Source organism: Phocoena sinus, chromosome 4 (assembly GCF_008692025.1).
Source record: "Phocoena sinus isolate mPhoSin1 chromosome 4, mPhoSin1.pri, whole genome shotgun sequence".
NCBI classification, from domain to species: Eukaryota; Metazoa; Chordata; class Mammalia; order Artiodactyla; family Phocoenidae; genus Phocoena; species Phocoena sinus.
This window is the reverse complement of record NC_045766.1, coordinates 114,225,022-114,244,168: the sequence shown is the minus strand read 5'-3', so window position 1 is coordinate 114,244,168 and position 19,147 is coordinate 114,225,022. Positions and strand designations below refer to the sequence as shown.

Genomic DNA, 19,147 nt, shown 5'->3' with positions numbered 1-19,147 from the left:
ACAGAATTATGTGATAAATGTCCCAGAAAAAGTGATTCGTATGACAAGGAGGAAGATAGAAGGAACCAGAAGGAAATCAGTTAGGAGGAGCTTAGGAACGAAACTGGAGATGTAGAAAAGGAGATGCTTGTTTGGAGAGTGAGTTTCAAATAGCTGGCACAGATTTATTTGTAGATTTCAGCAGACATGTAGAAATACAGAAAACAGGACATAGAAGGGACCAAAACTGAGCTTTCCCATGTTTCCAAAGTATCCTCAGTTTTAGGGTTTCATATTCTTTTGTGATCACTGGCTGAATCACTTTGATTTTTTCTTATCTACTGTAGCATTATATTGCAAAGCTGATTGCATCATTTCTCCTTTCATTTTGGGCTGCTGGTCCTCGACTTGTGATTATTAACTCAGAAATGGTTCTCTCAGAGGAGGCTCAGTTGCTGGTGTTATCTTGGCTTCCTTGCAGTGGCCTGTGTCAAGGGAATTTGTTTGGAAAGTAAAAAGTGTATCTCCATGCTTTTGGCAAATAGAATCAAAACTCTCTTTTTCTGCTACACTTAACACCCTTTTAACTTCTCTGATCCTTCTAACCCCTCCAGTGTCTGTTTTCTCTGTCTTGAAAGTGCATAAACCCGTGTTATTGAATCCTGGCACCTGAACTAAAAGTACAAACACTTTATCATGGCAACACTTCTAACTCTACTGCTGTCTCTTAAATATTGAAGTAAAGGGGGAAGAAAATCTATGGCACTTAACTTTAGTCTCTTTGATGTGAATATGTGTTTGTTTTATTTTGGAATATTAAATTAGCTTCCTATAAATACTTTGTGCCTCTCTTTTTAAAAATTTGGGATAAGCAACACTTGGTATTTTTATTGTGTAATACCCTAATGGTACAACAACCTAAATAAATACTGTAATGTTAATTGTTTTAAGTAATAGATCGTCTCAGTGTGCTTTGGTCTAAGAAAAAAAGGATAAAAGTGTAAATGACTTGCTAAAAATTAAGAATAAGCATTTTTTCTCAATAGCATCATATTTTGCAGCTCTTTACACATAAAGCTGTGATTCTTTTCCTCTATTGCCATGTTGCACTTTGCAGAAAAATCCATGTTAATGTCAGTGGTATTCTTTATAATGATTAATTTTCTAAAATAAAGATTAGTATTAAAGAGAAAACTGGTGATCTTAAAGTAATTGAAAAACAAAGAAATCATACTAAACTTTGAAAAAATAGAACTTTTCAAAAATAAATATTTTGTTATATTCTATTTGCTCTGGTATTATTTATACATTTTTGATTATTAGTGTTTGTTATTTCCTGAGTAATTACATTTTTATTTTAAATTCTTGAAATAATTCTAGCCCTTCTTCAGTATGTGAGTGTAGATTTCATGACAATTATCACTAGTCTGCATTAAATTCAAAATATATTCACACTATTTGTTCAACTGAGTTCTTGATAAGTTGACTTTAAACACAATATAATTTATTTCAGTAAAAATGTTTTTCTCTGAAGTCTAGGCCTTAAAATATACATAGCAATTCTCTTTTAGAAAATAATAGTGTAACAATTTAAACAAGGTAAGAACGGAATTATACAGAGCATGTTTTGTTCATGTGTTGAAAACAGATACATGTCTTAAATGAGCTTAATTCTTCTGCACTAGAAATGTTTAAAACATGGATGATGCTTGCACATGGCTAAAGAAGTCTTGATGAAACCCGATTTACCTCAAGGAAGAGTGAGGAGTGAAGGCTTTTGTTCATTAGTATAGTTATGTACAAGCGGATGAGCTATCCAATATATACAACTCACTAGACGACTACATTTGTTTTTAGGTTCAATGGTAAATGGATGGGGCTCTGCATCTGATGAGGACCGTAACTTTTCTAGTCATAGATCTAGTGTAGGTAGCTCCTCAGATGGCTCCATCTTTGCCAGCGGCAGTTTTGCACAAGCACTGGTGGCAGCAGCAGATAAAGCTGGTTTTAGGCTGGATGGAACCAGCCTTACAAGAACAGGTTGGTAGACTGAGTCAACACTCTTTGCATGAGAGAATCTTGTCCTTGGACACTGAGCTATTTATCTTCTCTTCTTTCTCCTCAGTGAGTCTGACTGCAGGGTTTTCTTTAATATGCATGAACACAGTTTGGATGCTCAGTTATCAGACAGAGCTCTCTTCTGATGCCCCCTTTGCAGAGCCAAGAATAGGCTCCTACTCACCACCTTCCATCCTTTGTTCCCCTTTCCCTTCATGGTTCCGCTGATTAATTGGAATATGCTTCCTTCTTATACTACAGCAAAGCTGCAACTCAGATTGCCATTAAATTTTCAATAACTCACACTTTGTAAAATTCTCACACAATCAATAATGTACCCAGTGATTAAAATTATTCAGCTTTTATCTCCATTACTTTCCTTTGCCCCATTTCTTTCTGCAAATGCATTTTCTGGGAAGGTTTTCTCAGCATGGGGTGAATGGGTCTGAAGCTGTCAGTCTAACAATTCAAATGGCTGATGGTCTTATTAGTTGTTTGGCTGCTAAGATTTTAATCCAATAATTTATTATTTGTTTTAAAGGATGCTAATTAAAAATACACCCACTGCATTTGCAAGTTAGATAAAATGATGATTACTTGTATGTTGCTCTTTATCACAATCTAATTTTGGTTTCTGAAATTAATAAATAATAATAATATAAAAGACCAAATATGTAATTTTTCACATTTCTGGTCATTAACTCAAAAATAAATGTGGGATTCACTCTATTAATAGATCAGTAATTTTGTAATCATTTGTTTTACTGAACAAAATAACTTCGGCATGATCCTGTTACATGACTATGTGTACTTCTTAAATGCACATAGAAGAAACTTCTGATATATGAATTAAACTGAGTTGCCTTACAAAACAAACTAATGAAACTCTAAATGCATTTTTGAAATCTTAATAGTATTCAAATAGTAGAAAATAAATGACTTTGACCCTTCACTAAACTCTCAAGTTATAAAAATGAGTCTTGGAAGCTTTCTTTGAATTATACCATCATATAATGTTATACTATTTCTTTTGAGTACGCACTAGGTATCTTCAAAGTAAAGAAGATTTTCCAAGCATTGCAGAGGTTTATTTTTCATATAGCATCTGAACTAAAATATGTTGTAATATAATGGTTATTTGAATTTTCTTGCTTTCTAAGGCATAAGTCAGAAACTTTATGTTGCCTGAGTGCTTTTTGTGGCATAGCTATAAGCAGAACAGTGAGAAAGTGCAAGGAAACTAATAAATTAGAAGGCACAAGTACATTTCTCGCATGTATGCTAATAGCTAATAAAGCATTAAGCAATATCATGTCACATTGACTTAAAATGTAACTATATACAGTAATTTTGAATGAAATGAAAACATGCAATAGAGAATAAATACATGTATATAAACCAGCCCTCTCTTACCATAATAAACATGTTATTAAAATTGTAAGATGTTGAAAATTTATTAGCTTACCTTTTGCCAGAATATATTTCCCTGTATATGTACACTAAGCTACAAGAAAAGGACATAACACATTTCATTTTTCAATGAGAATTTGGAGTCTGCTCAGATACAGTACTATTCATCAGAAAACACCTATTGCACTTTGGATATACAAGGTGATTTTAACCTGCTCTCTATCCTATACTATACACTAATGTTATTGAGTTTCTGCTAAGAGAGGTAGAATTCATCATGCATGTGTATGGGTGGTAGGGTCAATTAAATATATGTATCTGAGCAGACCTTTCATGTAAAATTTCAAATGTAATTACTACAGGACATTTTTCTGTGCTCAGAGAGTTTGTAAGATTCCAAGGGTGAAATTTGATTAAACAGATAAGACAGTACATAATTCACTTTAGAAATAGCTTCTTTAATTTTAAGGAGCAAAAGCTGCATGAATTTGCCTATATCTATGAAAATATTACTAAGATTGTCAAGGTTAAATAAAAATATAATCAAGGAATATTGAGTTTTTGATTAGTGGTTTTGTTTCATATTCACTTGTTTAAATTTTTTCAGTGGGTAGTATGTTTATACAAATCGGACAAACTAAATGCAGCAGGGCATATTTTTTTTCTATGGAGATGCACCAGTATTTTGTATCTTCAAATGTCATCTCCAGGCAGATTTAGAGGCTAGTCTTAGAGCAGAAATACAAGACAGAATCAAGGTCTTATAATAATATTCTCTATACCTCATTCCCTTTGTTTACTTTTTAGGCAAAGCCTTTACCTCCTCTCAAAGACCTCGACCAACCAGCCCATTTTCTACTGACAGTAACACCAGTGCAGCCATGAGTCAAAGTCAGAGGCCTCGGCCCACTAAAAAACACAAGGGAGGGCGAGTGGACCCACAACCAGCATTGCCTCACCGAAGGGAAGGAATGACAGATGGTAGGTTTGTTTCCTTCTCTCGTCTTCTAACTGAAAAAACATGCTCTGTGCAATGATTAACTTAGATTAAAGAAGCTGTGGTAGATTAGGCATTGCCTTGTTATATAACCAGGTTGAACACCTGCCAATGTGGTCTTGTTTCAATAAAACACCCTCTTTTTTTTTTTAACAATCTGGAATTATTTCTACATTATCCAGCCCCAAGAAATACAGGCCATACTGCTTTGCAATGTTGATTTTTCTGCTGTTCTGGCATTTTTCCATTAGTGCTTTTTAGTGAACATTCCTTTTTAAGATTAAGGAAGAAAACATAAGTAGCATTGCAGTTGCCATGTTGTTGGATCATTTTTGAAATTGAATTAAGATATCTTCGATGGTATTTCACTTTAAAAAAAGACCGTGTAGTGATTTCCAATTTAGTAATTTTTTAGTTTCATTAATTCCAGGGCTAAAAATATGCTATAGATCATCTGGTTGATGGATCAGTAAACTTTTTCTGAAAAGTCCAGATAGTAAATATCTTTGGCTTTAGCGAGCCAAACAGTGTCTGTCAAGACTACTCAACACCACTCAATTGTCATGTCTGTGAAGCTATAGAAAAAATGTACATGAATGGGTGTGACTGATTTCTCATAAAACTTTATTGACAAAACAGGCAATGGCTTAATTTGGCCCATGGGCCATAGCTTGCTGATTTATTTCAATTCCTTTATTTATGTATAGCATCCAGTCTTTGAGTATTTGCTTAAATACTGCTAGCTTCAGGAAACAAAATATTACTGGACGATATCCTTGTTCAATAATGAGTAGTTCATCAGCTCTATATTCAACTTAATTCTCATATGTTTAAATATAGGAATAAAAGTATTTATCCCGAAGTTTTATCCTCGGGAATATGTAAGATAATATACGTAAAAAGCCCAATATAATGTCAGACCCAAAGGTAAATTTCTTCCCCCTTCTCTGTACTGTCTCCTGAAAGCACACACACTTTTTCCTGAGATAGTACTACGAAACATCAAAAAGATGAACCTAGCCAAGCTGCACATTAGAACCATCTGGGAACTCTTAAAGTATACCCTGGAGATTCTGATTTAATTGTTCTGGGGTGAAAACCAGTCACGAGTATTTTAAAGCTCCATGGGAGAATCTAATGTGCAGTCAGCTTTGAGAAGCTATAACTGAGTTCTGCACACTCATCTCGGTCTCTTAGACTTATCATTACAGGACAGAATGAGGCTTAGTTGGAAAAGAAGTATTTGTTCTTTATTGGTTTGGGGGTAGGTCCTTAGCTGGCAGCCACTGTTGTGCTTTCTCTTGTCATTTTATAATGCTAAGAAGATTTTAAAAGCCAAAATAACTTGGTCTAAAAGCCTTCAGGTTTACTTATCTTCCCTGCTTACTTTATCCCCATTGGAAAGTGTTTCTATGGAATGCAAGGGTAAGGGTACAATCAAGATTTTGATTCTCTATAAGTGGATATCCTGTGCTGAGCAAAAATGCTTATTACCTCCTTTCTGCCCCAGATGATCTAAAGATCAGTTGAGCACTTGAAGCGTTCATCTTGTTCCCTCTAAATAAAAAGGACTACTCTCACTGATATTCTAGTTACAAATCTCAGCATTAATAATTTTGTGTAATTTTCCTGATATGAATGTCATGGAGAGAGGAAAAAATCCAGGGACAATATGGGTTTTCTGTGGCTTTTCCAAAATGTTTGAAGATCATGTACAGAATATGTGGAAGATATAAAATATAAATCAGCAAAATAGAGAGCTCTTTTCTTCCTTCCTAAAACACTTTCCTTGCAAGCTTTCTTCAGAACATCTAGTTAAAACAAGCTACCTCCTAGTTTAAATCATGATCAATATGTTGCTTATATTTCTAAAAAGCAAATAGGTTCCTAACATTTCAAATTTACTGGCATTCCAAAAAAGGTTATGGATTAGGTGCTATTAGTAGATACATTTTGGAAGTGGTGATATTGCAAAGCAAATTTTGGCTCACATATCTTTCCAAGTGTTTGATCCAAAGACATTTTAGTTATGATACAGGGACATTTATTTCGGATAGCACTCTACAGATTATCCTTAAGGATTTTGTTATTTTAACACAGATGTATATGTCGTAGCTTTTGTATGGTACGAATCCATGCCTCAGTAATAAATTTATAATATTTGTGTATAAAATCAAACTGTTCTTTTGAGGAAGGTTGCTATTTAGTAGCACTTAATGTATAGACATGTTACCGTAAAATTTTTGCATTATAGATTTTAGAACAGTGTTTTATGAGTACATTAATCAGAGTAATTATTGCTAGCTGCTATACCACACAGCTTCTATCCCCTCAGTGCCTTAGCACATTAAGCGTTTATTTCTCATGGACACAGTGATTTATAAAAGTCAGGTGACTCTCCTCTAAGTTGTAGTGTAAGGGTGTATGCTTCTTAAATATTGAGACACCATTATTTCCAAGATGGGACCTTGATGGTTTCTGAGTGAGGGGAAGACAGAACGTAGGTGATTATTTGAGAGGTTCTATGGCTAGTCCTGAAAGTGGTACATGCCTCCTTCATTGGCAAGAACTCTGTCACATGGCATCAAACTAACTACTGGAGTGGGAAAGTAATCTTCCCTTGTGGCCAATAGAGGAATTGGGAGTGGTAAGCAACCTCAGTCTCTGTCTCAAAGACTATGCAAAAACTCACATACATGTTAAGGAATGTTCTTCTCCCTTGGATAAAGTCTCACCTAAACAGACATTGTTCAGTTCAAATCATCTATTGCATTTGCATAAGCCAAAGAATATCCTTTAAAGCAAATACATTGACCAATGCTAAACAAAGGAGGCAGAGAGGTAGTTCTCTATCTGTCAGCCTTTTTTCCCATCTCCTTCCAGCCTGTCCTCCCCTCACCCTACTGTCTATTCAGAGAAGGGGCTCTTTTCCAGCTCTACCATGGACTAGCTTTGACCATTGAGCAAATTTATTTATTCATAAATCTATTCATTCAAATATTTATTAAGCTCATACCAAATGACAGGCACAATGGGAACCATACAGACAAAATTCCCTGCCCTCCTGTAGCTTACATTCTAGTGAGAGAAGATAGATAAAGACCAACGTAAATATATAAGTGAAAAATAAAAGCATACAAGACGGTTGTAAGTGTTATGGAGAAAAAAAAAACAACATAGGAAGGAAGTTGAGAAATATAGAAGTGGGGGAAGTTTTAAACTAGATTGCTCAGGGAAGGACTTACCAAGATGACGACATTTGAGAAAAGACTGGAAGATTACAAGGGAAAGAGCAATGATGATATCTGAGGAAAAGTCATTCCAGGAAATGAGAACAGCAAGTGGAATCCTGAAATATTTGATAAAAAGGAAGAGGAGCAGTGTGACTGAAGCAGAGAGAGCAACAAAATAGACTGTGAAGTCAGACAAGTAAGTGAGGACCAGCGTTCTGTAGGACCTTTAAGTCTCTATAAGGACATTGGCTCTTTACTTTGAGTGGGACACCACTGATGGTATGTACATGTGTGTGCATGTGTGTGTGTTTAAGGCAGAGGAGTAACAGGATTTTCCTTATATTTTTATTAAAAAACAAGTCATTCTAGATGTTAGGTTGAGATAGACTGAATGTGCTTCTATGTGGAATCACAGAAACCACATGGGAAATTGTGGAAGTAATGTAGGGAATAGATGCTAAAGGTTCATGTCAAGCTAGAATCAGTGGAAGCAATGAGAAATGTTGAATTCTGAGTCTAGTTTGGAGGCAGAGCCCACAGGGTTTGTTGATGAAATTAATAAAGGCTGTAAAGCAGGGAAGCCAAAAATTACTCCAAAGTTATGGCCAACTTGTAGTAATTGAGATGAGGAACACTAGAGAGGAAGTATAGTTTGTGGAGGAAAATCTAGAGCTCGGATTTCATGTGTGAAATTTGAGATACTTTCTAAACATCAAAGCTGAACTCTCCAGTATGGATTTAGTTAGATGAGTCTGGAGTTCATGGAAGGAGAGACCCAGGCTGGAGATACTTAATTCCTTTATGCCTTTTTTTCTTACCTAAAAAAAGAGTATAATAATGGCACATATATCATTGAACTGTTGTATGCCTGACAATAGCAAATCCTCAGTAGGCCAGCCAGAGACTCTTTAGTGAATTGATTTAGTTGAAATGAATCAACAGAGAAATGAATAATAAATTTAATTTAAGTAAACATATTTGATTACATACTTTTATTTTTTCCACAGCCATTCTTAATCTCATCTTTTTTCCAATTTGTTTATTTCAATGTGCTTTCAATGTTCTTTCTTCTTAGACTATACAAACTCCAAGGATATTACTTAATTACGTAGCCATATAATTTCAGGTTAAATTAAATAGTAACCAGAATTTTAGCTAGCATAAGCAGATGCCATTTTGGCCATTTGAAAAATTAAGCTGCTCTGATGGAGAATAAAAATCAGTGACAAGATATGTTATTTTAGAAGCAAATATAATAATTTCCCCCCAACTGGCAGTCTTAAGTCCAATTACCCAAATGAAATAATTAATTTACATTTATAATAATATGAACTGAAGGGAGTCAGTGTTGAATATAAAGAAAATACCAAACTCATTGGTGGATTATTCAACAAACAATTTTCTCAGTATTGGATTAGCTCTTCATTTTGGAAGAAATGTTCCAATTGCAACTTTATTCTCCCAGATAGAAAACCTGTTCCCTTCAATAATTAGTGATTCATAATCTAACGAGAGGACATACATAAGAACTGGGAATGTTGCTCCAATGTGGGAACTCCCGAAGCAGATACGGAGGAGATTTTCATTGTTGGTTCAATGGAGGGCAGTATTATTTTGTTCATAAAAGAGAGTATGAAGCTTCTTAATAAAGTCTTTAAAAGGAGCAACTTAGCCTTCCTTAAAGAAATTATGTTTTGTACACAAGAAATTTATACTTTCCCCTTTTAAATTTCATGAACAATATTATTAGAAACAAGTGCATCGTTACTAAAATGGCCTGGGAAATAATTACCTATGTTATATACAGTATCCTCTATTAATGATATAAGTATGTATATTGTCCACGATATTTGATCTTTGTGAACAAATAACATAATTACTGATACTTTAAGGACGAACAAAGCAGTTTGCAACAGCATTCCAGAAAAATGAGAAGAAAATAATCCAAAAGAATGTTAGAATGTTTAGAAGATTTCCAAATCTTCCATAAAGTAATTTCAGGACAAGTATAATAGTATAAATTAGACAAAAGAACTATAATACTTAAAGAAATATGAAAGAAGGGACTATGATTTCACAACTAAAGACATTCAAAATATAAAAGTGTCATGGAGTGAAAAGCTAGTAAAAGAAAAATGAAAAATTAGCTGAGTATTTGAACTTTTAATTTTTTCATATCTGATATTTAATGTAAAGAGCTTTTATGAAAAATTATCTATTCCATTGCATCTCAAATTTTCATGATGCATTGTCTACTCTAGCACCATGAAGCATATTCTATCTAAATTCTGAACATTGGTTATTACTTATTAAAATTAATACATTGGAAGATTATAATATATTAGTTGTAACTCATTAGCTAACTCATGAAACGAACAGCCAGAATTGGTTGTCAGGCAGAATGTTAATTGCATTTAATAAATGTTAGCTTAACCCTTTGACTGTTGCTAAATGTGCCACGCACACGGATAAGAGCAGTCATATGCTGTATATGATACGGCATACAGCTCTTAATTTCCCAAGGGCAACATTTCCTATGGAGATTGGCAGGGCAGCTTTTATTATTCCCAGGGCCTTTTATTAACACAGCTGCTAGGATTTCTATTCATTTTGTGTCTTGGTATTTCTACTTTGGGGAGGTGGCAGTGGACAATGGATTAAAGATGGAGAAACCATAAACTGCTCTTTACACCTTGAACATCAGCCTCAATGTACAATTGAAAACACTCTCTATGTACAATAGTTGGATAAAGCCAGTTGATTTTATTTCAAAGACGCTGTGATCAAAAGATAGCAAAGAGATCAATAATGTGCATTCTAGATATAAATAACTGACCTTTTCCTCCCCCAAATTCATTTCGCATAGGTGATACCTGTAGGAGGGCAAGGGTTTTTTCTTCATCTTGAATTAAAACCTGTACTTTTCATTACATTTTAGTCCATTCTAAACATTATTCAAAATTTTTAGATCTTCCACCACCACCAGATCCCCCTCCCGGTCAGGGTTTAAGGCAGCAAATAGGCCTGAGCCAGCATGCTGGTAACGTGGAAAACTCAACAGAGAGAAAAGGAAGCTCTCTGGAGAGACAGCAAGCATCCAACTTAGAAGACACAAAGAGCTCTTTGGATTGTCCAGCTAAAACATCCCTAGAGTGGCAGCGACAAACCCAGGAATGGATAAACTCCACAGAACGCCAAGAAGACATACGGAAAGCCCTCCACAAACAAGGTGTTGGACCAGGTGTGTTCTGCACAGTCCCAAGAAAGTGTGGACTTTTACATTTTTTTTTTTTCTACCAGGTATCTTGGAAATGCCAGTTGTTTAAGGGCATCTGAAATGCGTTTGCTTTGAATCACTAATTGAAGTTGGAATTCCGCAGCAGAGATGTAAGGTGTAAAGAGCACATCCCTTAAGCCTGAGTCAGTTCAGTGAGGGTTGTTCCTCAAGTTTACCTCTGCATAGGGTCTTTGAGCTCAAGAGACCTCCAGGCTTCATCTGCAGAGCTCAAGAGACCATTTGATTTTTTTTGTTTCCTTTGCCTTTTAATGTTTGCATTGAGTACTTTTAGACCACTAAATTTCATCTTTAGTGTCAGTTGAATCTCTGTCTTCAACCGTTTGTTCATTTTGACTGAAGTAGCTAGTCATTTTGAGAGAACTTGCTTCAGTCAAATAGGTAAATTAATGGAAATAACAAAGTTGCAAATAAATAGGCAATTACAGAATTCTCATATTAGAAAAGGTTAAACTGGAGCCTGCACTTGCTCCAACGGATTAAATTTAGTTGATAACACTTCAATGTGAAATGTTTTTGTTTTATAACTCAAACTTCCTGGAAATGTCACAAAATAAGTTTCATGGTTTGTGGTTGGATTTTTTTTGGCAGGGGGATGTTGACCCACTTATAGAAATGGATTTTCTAGAACATCTCTTCTTATGTCAGGATTCATTGAGTATTAAAACATACACACACACACACACACACACACAAACAAACACACACGCACACACACAATTGAAAGGGTTTCCTTACACATTCTTTTATTCATTCGGACTTTTCTGGATATGTCCTCTACTCATGCATTTTCAATAATTATATTTTGTCACAACTTGGTGCTTAAGGTTTAAGAAGATACAGTTATAAAAAAGCCAAAAGATGATAATATTAGTATCTAGATTTAGTGGAACATTTAGGATGCTTACAGTTGTGAGAGAAAAATCACGTGACCCTTGTCATTAAAGACTATCTAAAAAGAGAAATACTAAATTCAGTCAGTATTTTTTGCAGTCATCTAATCGCAGTAATAATAACCCATACCTAGAAAGAAAGAAAAAACAGAGAGGTGGAGAGAAAGGGGGGGGGGGAAAGAAAGAAGAAAGAAAGCAAAGAAAGAGAGAAAGAAAAAGGTTATTTCAGTGTTAAGTATTTAGTAATGCACATCATGAATTATTTTTAGAGAGATGGTACATAAAAAGAATATGGACATTATTAAAATGAATGAGTTTCTCTTTTTCTTTTAAGGAAATACACAGCTTTTCAAATAATGTATTTCTATCCAAAGAAGCAATAGAAATTTTAAAAGCTGAGTTTATTACACTGATATATACTTCTTTATCTAAGTTGATTGAGAAAATGTTGCCATAATTTAAACTAAAACACAAACCATGTTCCTTCCTTCTTAATGAAAAAAGTAAATTGCAGCCTCTTTGAATCCAGAAATTATTCTCAGAAATGCTTTAGTTAAACAATATGGTTGTTGTATGCAAATATCTTTTAAACTGAGTTTAAATTTTGCAAATAATATATAACATTAGATACTTATTCCAAGATCTCTTTTAATTTAATCCTGCCTCAGTTCCTATTGTAGGAAATGTTGCTTGCACATAGAAATTCCTTTACTATTTGGGCCTTATTAAACTCTTATTTTTAATTTTACTGAAGAATGGGATCATAAAATAGCCTAGCTTGAGCTTAGTATTTAAAGTTAAGTTTGTTTTGCCTCCCCATTGTTGTTCAACTCAACCTTTTGTTTCTTTTTTCAGAGGAGACCTTGGTGCCCTACAGCAAGCCCAGTTTCCCATCTCCAGGGGGTCACAGCTCATCAGGAACGGCTTCTTCTAAGGGATCCACTGGACCTAGGAAAGCCGAGGCATTGAGGGGAAGCCACCAGCGCAATGCCAGCGACCTTCTTGACATAGGATATATGGGCTCAAATAGTCAAGGACAGTTTACAGGTGAATTATGTAAGTGCTTTAGGATGTTTAAAAGGCTATGGTGATTCAGAAAGACGACTGGGTTAATAACGTAAGGCAGAAAAGTTTTCCTTGACCCTCTTAGGATCTCTGACTGGGTCTGAAAACCAAACTGATGAGATAGATTAACAGGAAAAAAGCATACAAATTTTATTGAATTTTTACATGAACATGGAGCCTTCACAAGAGAATGAAGACTCAAAGTGACCAGAGCAGGAAGCTTTTCAATCCTTTAGACAAGGAAACAATAAATGCGTTTAAATTTGGTAAGACAGAGAGGTTTGGGCTAGGGGTAGTAAATGGTGAAGAGGCAACTGAGAAGATAAGGATTAGTTTAACAAGGTTTGTTTGTACAGATTTCTCAGCCCCCAATTCCCCATCTCTGGTGACAAGACTATCTTCCTCCTGGTACTACAGGGTGGGTACCTGTCACATAGGAGTTTTTATGATCCTTCAGGGACAGATGAGGTGGGAGAGGTCACAGTGACCTCTCTGTTTCTGCTGTTTTTTTTTCCAAACTCCCTCACCTTAAGGTATTCAATATGCCAAGGTACCATATTTTGGCGTAGCATGTCCTGAACCCCTACAATGACTTTGCCACAATAAACAAATTTCAAAATTATAGAAAGCTTGCTTTACTATGAGAAAAACAATCATGATTTTGAGTAGGTTTGGTTATAATAAAGACCATTGCTATTTACATCAGTCAAATAAACATTTTTCTCTTTCGTTTGAATTATTCTGTGCAAAAATTGCATAATTTAGGCAATTAATTTTAATACTTAGAAATTAATTAAATATAGTTCTTGTAGTTTTCTTTGTCTTTTCTTTCTTATTTAATAAGGAAATGTTGGCTCTTTGGTAGTTTTAAAGAACCTCCTTGGGAATTCCTCATTCCTTAGTTGCTCTTCATTTATTTATTTTTTTTATATTTAGGCAGTCAACCTTGAAAGGTTGATCTTTGATTTTAGTTAATTTTAATACTTGAATTATAATAACATATAAATAAATTTCTCTTTTGATAAAGAGCTGTCATTGGTAGTTAATATAACTAAACTACTTTCCAAGTATAAAATACTAGAGAAAAGTAGGATGTCACAGTATGTCACACACAGTAAAAAACATTGAATTCTGTGTTAATTTCATCATGAAAGTGACCAATTTCACTATCCAATGTCAGAATTATACTTGCTGAATATTTTCAACTGCTTCCGTGAATTCAGTTTATCTGAAGGAATAGCCCTGAATTCCAATCTTGTCAACTTTTACTGGTTATATGAGAAGAGAAAGTAAACTACCTTCTTAATTTCTCTACTTCCTTATCTAAAATATGGTATTACTCTTATGCTCACATCACAGACTGGGGGATGCCATGAGATAATGAAAGTGAAAGTACTTTCAAAACTGTAAATTTCTTTATTAATGGAAGTTATCATTACTGTTGTCTATTAATAATCTGATTAAGATACGCTTATAATTTTTCATTTGATTCAGGACTACTTGGATTTTTCTTTATTATATTGGAGTAATTATACACTCATAAGAAGTGCAAAAATGATCTACTCAGATTTTGTCTCCAAATTTTACAGTGTTTTTTTTCTTTCACTTTCCATAAGTATAATTTTTTAAATTCACAACCTCACAAAATCCAAGATGTTATCTTCATCTTTTATCTGTTTGCTTTGCTTTTTGTTACGCTGTCAAGATAAAGAATACTTTAAATGTAAACTTATTTCTGATTTTTTTTAATCTCTTTATAGAGTAACTGAGAGGAGACATGCAAAGCTGCTCTGAAGGACCATCAGGTCTGAACTCATGGAAGTGATGACACTAAACAGTGCAATGAACAATTTCTATTTATGTACTATTAAAAGAACTGTAAATGCAATGTAAAGACACACAGCCACACATATCCCACAGATACTTTACTTGTGTTCTTCTCTTAAGTACACCACCCACCTTAACTCTTTCTTGTCAGGAGTATATAAAAAAAGAAAGAAAACAAAGCTCGCCCTCCAGGAAGAAAAGGATTTTCCTCTGTATATAATTTCTTTCGTGCATTGCTATGCAAGCTCACTCTTTTTAGCTCTGTTCATATTATTGTCTGTTCTTATTGGTCTGTTGTACTATATGTGAATTAATAGGCTGTGGTGCCATATATTAACTTTTAATTGTGTAACTTTTATGTTTAAATTTTGCACTGCAATTTTATTTGGTGATAAGCACAAATCTCTACTCCTCGTGACATGAAGAAAAAGACTGAATGTGAAGGGAGTTTCTGTACTGTAAGCTAGGTTGGATAATGCTGGTTGTAACCAATCACGTTAGGGGGTTTTCAGTTGGGGTGTAGAAATAGGAAAGATGCAAAGGAACAGTGGTGTTGGCGAAGTCTTCTTGGAAGATCAGCGACTGAGTCAATAAAAGAAAAGCAGAAAGGTGGCTTTTACTATTGACAAAAGCAGGGGTCAAAAGAAGGAAGTTGAAGTCTTAAGACTGAATAGGCATTAAAAAATACAGGTAGCAATGATGTACTAAACTTGCTTAAAAAAAAAGAAATTAAAGTTATATTTAGAATCAGCTTTACCTGTCATTGTAACTGACCCATCTGAGAACTACAAGAAGCAAGAGGAAATTAAGGTGTTTCACAACGGCTGTATTTATATTACAGTTTTTTTAAAAAAGCGTTTTCTGAATTACCATAACTAACCTCTCCAACTCATTAAGTCGGAATATAATATGAAGTTCCCCAAGGAAACAAACAAAATGAACTCTAGAGTATCTAGCAAATAGTTAAGCAATTTATTATTAGGACATACTCGAGCTGCTTCCAAATACGAAAACTCTATTGCAATATCTTGTTTCATCTTTTTAATACATGTACAGTACACACTAGAGGATAGAGCTGCATCACTTAAATTCATGATTTTTTTAAAAATAATGCAGTCTATATACAATTTTGTGTTTTATTTGATTAAGAAGTGAAGTTATGCCACCAAATATATAGCCAAATTGTAAGTGCTTAAAAAGCAGTGCTCAGAGTATGTTCAGCTCACAGTAAGTAGAGTTATTGGAATAAATATTTTATGGTACATTCTCAAAAATTGGCTACCAACTAAAATATGTTTGACCCATTTTGAATGAGTAAATCGAAAAGAAAAATTCTAAAGAAGAAAAATGCATGTTTATACACTTTTTAAATAAACCAAACCTCGTAAGTGGACATTAATAACAGTGTCCTGCCTCATTTGTTTACACGACTTTGAGAACAAGAAGTTCCTGAACATCAGTCAGGTATCGTCCAAATGAATATGACTTTGAAATATATGTTAGCTACTGTACATGTATAGTCAATCAGTCAAGTAGAAGAGAACTTTCCTGAATTTCCCAAACTTTCCTGAAATTCCCACTTGTGACATTTTTCCATGTGCCCCCTACACAATTGTAAATTCTATCTCTAGTTATATTTTCTCATGTTTTTCCTATGATGTGTTCAGTAGTTGGTACTATGAAAAATATTCAATGTAATGATTAGAATCAGTTCTAAAATATGGGGCCAGTTTGAATGACAGTTCATACTCCGTGCATTATTGGCTCAGTCACCAATTGTGTGTCATATTGTTATAGCAAAGGAAGGACATAGTTAAATGTTTCCATCTTTTTTATTCCCCAAGACTGCATCAACACAGGCAAGAGTAGAGGAACATAATGTTCTTTATGGGACCAACGTCTTCTTGGTCCCATGTAGTTCATTTCTTCATAGAAGAGAAAAAAAACTCTGAGACCCACTTACTCATCCCTTTATCAACTTTCCACCATCAGTGCCTGAATCTTAATGCAGTTTGATTTCTCTGGGACAGAGAGACTGGGGAGGATGAGAAGTTTCTGTGAAGAATGAATACATACTTATTCATAGCTCTAAGATGTGAGGAATTTAATTCTTTATTTATGCAGTTCCCTACTTCACCTCTTTCTATTTAAAAACAAAGTTTTGTTTGTTTTTCTTTCCTCTTTATGCTCCTCTATAACCCAGTTTAGCCTAAAACTTTAATTCATTATACATATTACACATAAACTTTTACCCCTGGTAATTGGCAGGTGTATGTGACTAATAAACTAAGACTTCAAAAACAGAGTATGTGTATGCAGGTGGCTTCTGGAGTAATGCAGGGCGGAGCGTCGTACCTTTTTGATTGTCTTCAGTGCATAAAAATTAACTGTTTTGGTTAGATTATATCAGGCCTTATGGTTACTTGGGATGTTCTTTTACAATAGTTCACATCCTCTGTTAAGTCTGGTTTTAAATTAATTGATTTCGGTCTAATATTGCACCCAAAATATCCTCCTCCGTAGATATAAAGCAAGAAAAAATATCGTAGCGATTCACACGAATTCGGGAACACTACCAAAAGTCAAAAGGCTTTGTCAACTTGCTCTATGTAAAAAACGTCCGATAAGGATAAGTCAGAGTATCATGAGAGCTACCATGAATTTTTTTCATTTTTGAAGCCAGTTAAATGAATGTGGAAATTCACAGAGCTCACTCTTGAGCAGGTCTAAACAGAAGCCTGCATAAGCTGTCAGAAGGAAGCCTGGGTGGGAAAGAATATAATCTTACCTTGCACTCAATGGCAGCGCTGCTATGCAGTCACGCCCAACACAAGCACAGCTCCATTCTTAACATGCAAGGTCTGCAACTGAGGCCATGGCCGAATCAGTGCCCCAACTCAGGTGTGCCTGAGTGTATGCAGGCAGAGGCCCCCTACCCCTTGTCCAAATCTTCCCCATGCTGAATTTAAAGTAAGGTGGGATAGTACGGGGGCATGAAAACAATTGATTTCTTCACAGGATTTGAATCCAGTTCGAAGGAGAATATAGGAAAATCCAGACCAACATTTAAGATATCCGGTAACCAAAGGGAAGTAAAAGCATTGCAAGTTGACTTTCTCTGTAACAAAACATTAAATGGTGTTCTACGTCACAGTCTAATGCTCTGGCTATTTAAATATACCTTCAATGAGATTTGAGTTGAAAGTTTGTATGAGTTTAATAGAACACCTCCAAATTTCTATTCAACAAAGTTATGTAATTGTCCATTGACAACATAATTATAATACCAATGAGCTCTTAACTGTGGTTTCTCACTGGAAAGTGATTGTGTGTCAGTATTAAAGATCTGCAGGATTGTAACATTCACTGATTTGTCCATCTGCTTCTGTATACTGTATTTTATAGAATTACAAGACAAGAATTGGTGTAAAGCAACATGTCTTTCCACATTATCTTAGAGGTGAAGTTACTTTTATTTTGCTTCTCTGCGATATGTACTTCAAATGAAACACCATAATTTTTACTAATGAAGTTAAATTTTTTTCTTATCTCATAATTTTCAAAAGCATTTATTGTGACTTTAAAGTGTTGCAAGATAAGGGATTTTGTGGCCGTGGGTTAGACTTTTTTATACTTTGTTTTATAGATGTACTTTTTTTTTAACTGTAGTTTGTTTTAAGTCACCAAACAGTGTCCAAAATCTTAATGTGTTTCATTTGATGTTGTTAGATCGGAAAAGAAATTGGCATAAAATTGATTAATAGTATTGTCAAAGAATTGTGTATTGTGTACTCACTGGGAAAAAATAAAATATATTCACATTTCAAATCTGTAAAAAAGCCATTTATGTAAACAGACTTGCTTGTAGACAAATCAAAACGGACCATTTTGTCACTTTCAGAACTCTACATTAATATTTTGTGGCCAAATGCATAATCTCATTTCTCATTTGGTTATGGGTTGGTGGTGATTAATAGAAATTGATTAATAGAAATTATAGTAGTGACTAAAAGTCACTGATGAAATGTTTAAAAGCGTTTGAAATTATAGATCCACTCCATCAGCACTACTTTACAGATCTGATCATCCCAATCCCACAAAGGCCTTCAGATAGATAGAATACAAACTTCAGATAGATAGAACCTAGATAGAATACAAAGGCCTTCAGATAGATAGAATACAAACTTCTTGGCTCATTCGTTTTCACTAAGTACAATTACAGGATCAGATGCTCTGTAAAAATAAAAAGAATTTTTTTATTTTTATAAATAAAGAATTATTTATTTTTTATTCTTTAAATAAAAAGAATTTTTGAGTACGATTAATTAATAATCGTAGTAACAGGAAAATGAAAAAAGAAAACTTTAAATATTCTTAAAAATACATGGTA

The 19,147-nt window shown here is 34.4% G+C and overlaps 1 protein-coding gene across 7 annotated transcripts in view; it reads left to right on the top strand.

Annotated features, from left to right (window-relative positions):
- ROBO2 (roundabout guidance receptor 2) overlaps window positions 1-18,585 on the top strand; it is a 594,883-nt gene extending 576,298 nt beyond the window's left edge. For 2 of the 7 annotated variants that reach the window (XM_032630899.1, XM_032630896.1), the window contains 5 exons: window positions 1,837-2,019; window positions 4,255-4,428; window positions 10,646-10,918; window positions 12,721-12,921; window positions 14,691-18,546. In XM_032630899.1, coding sequence (XP_032486790.1) covers window positions 1,837-2,019; window positions 4,255-4,428; window positions 10,646-10,918; window positions 12,721-12,921; window positions 14,691-14,692 — 833 coding nt within the window. In that variant the 3' untranslated portion in view covers window positions 14,693-18,546. Of the gene's footprint in view, window positions 1-1,836; window positions 2,020-4,254; window positions 4,429-10,645; window positions 10,919-12,720; window positions 12,922-14,690 lie in introns of all 7 variants that reach the window. The other 5 variants (XM_032630897.1, XM_032630900.1, XM_032630898.1 and 2 more) reach the window with 5 other exon arrangements.
- Window positions 18,586-19,147: the final 562 nt, after the last annotated feature.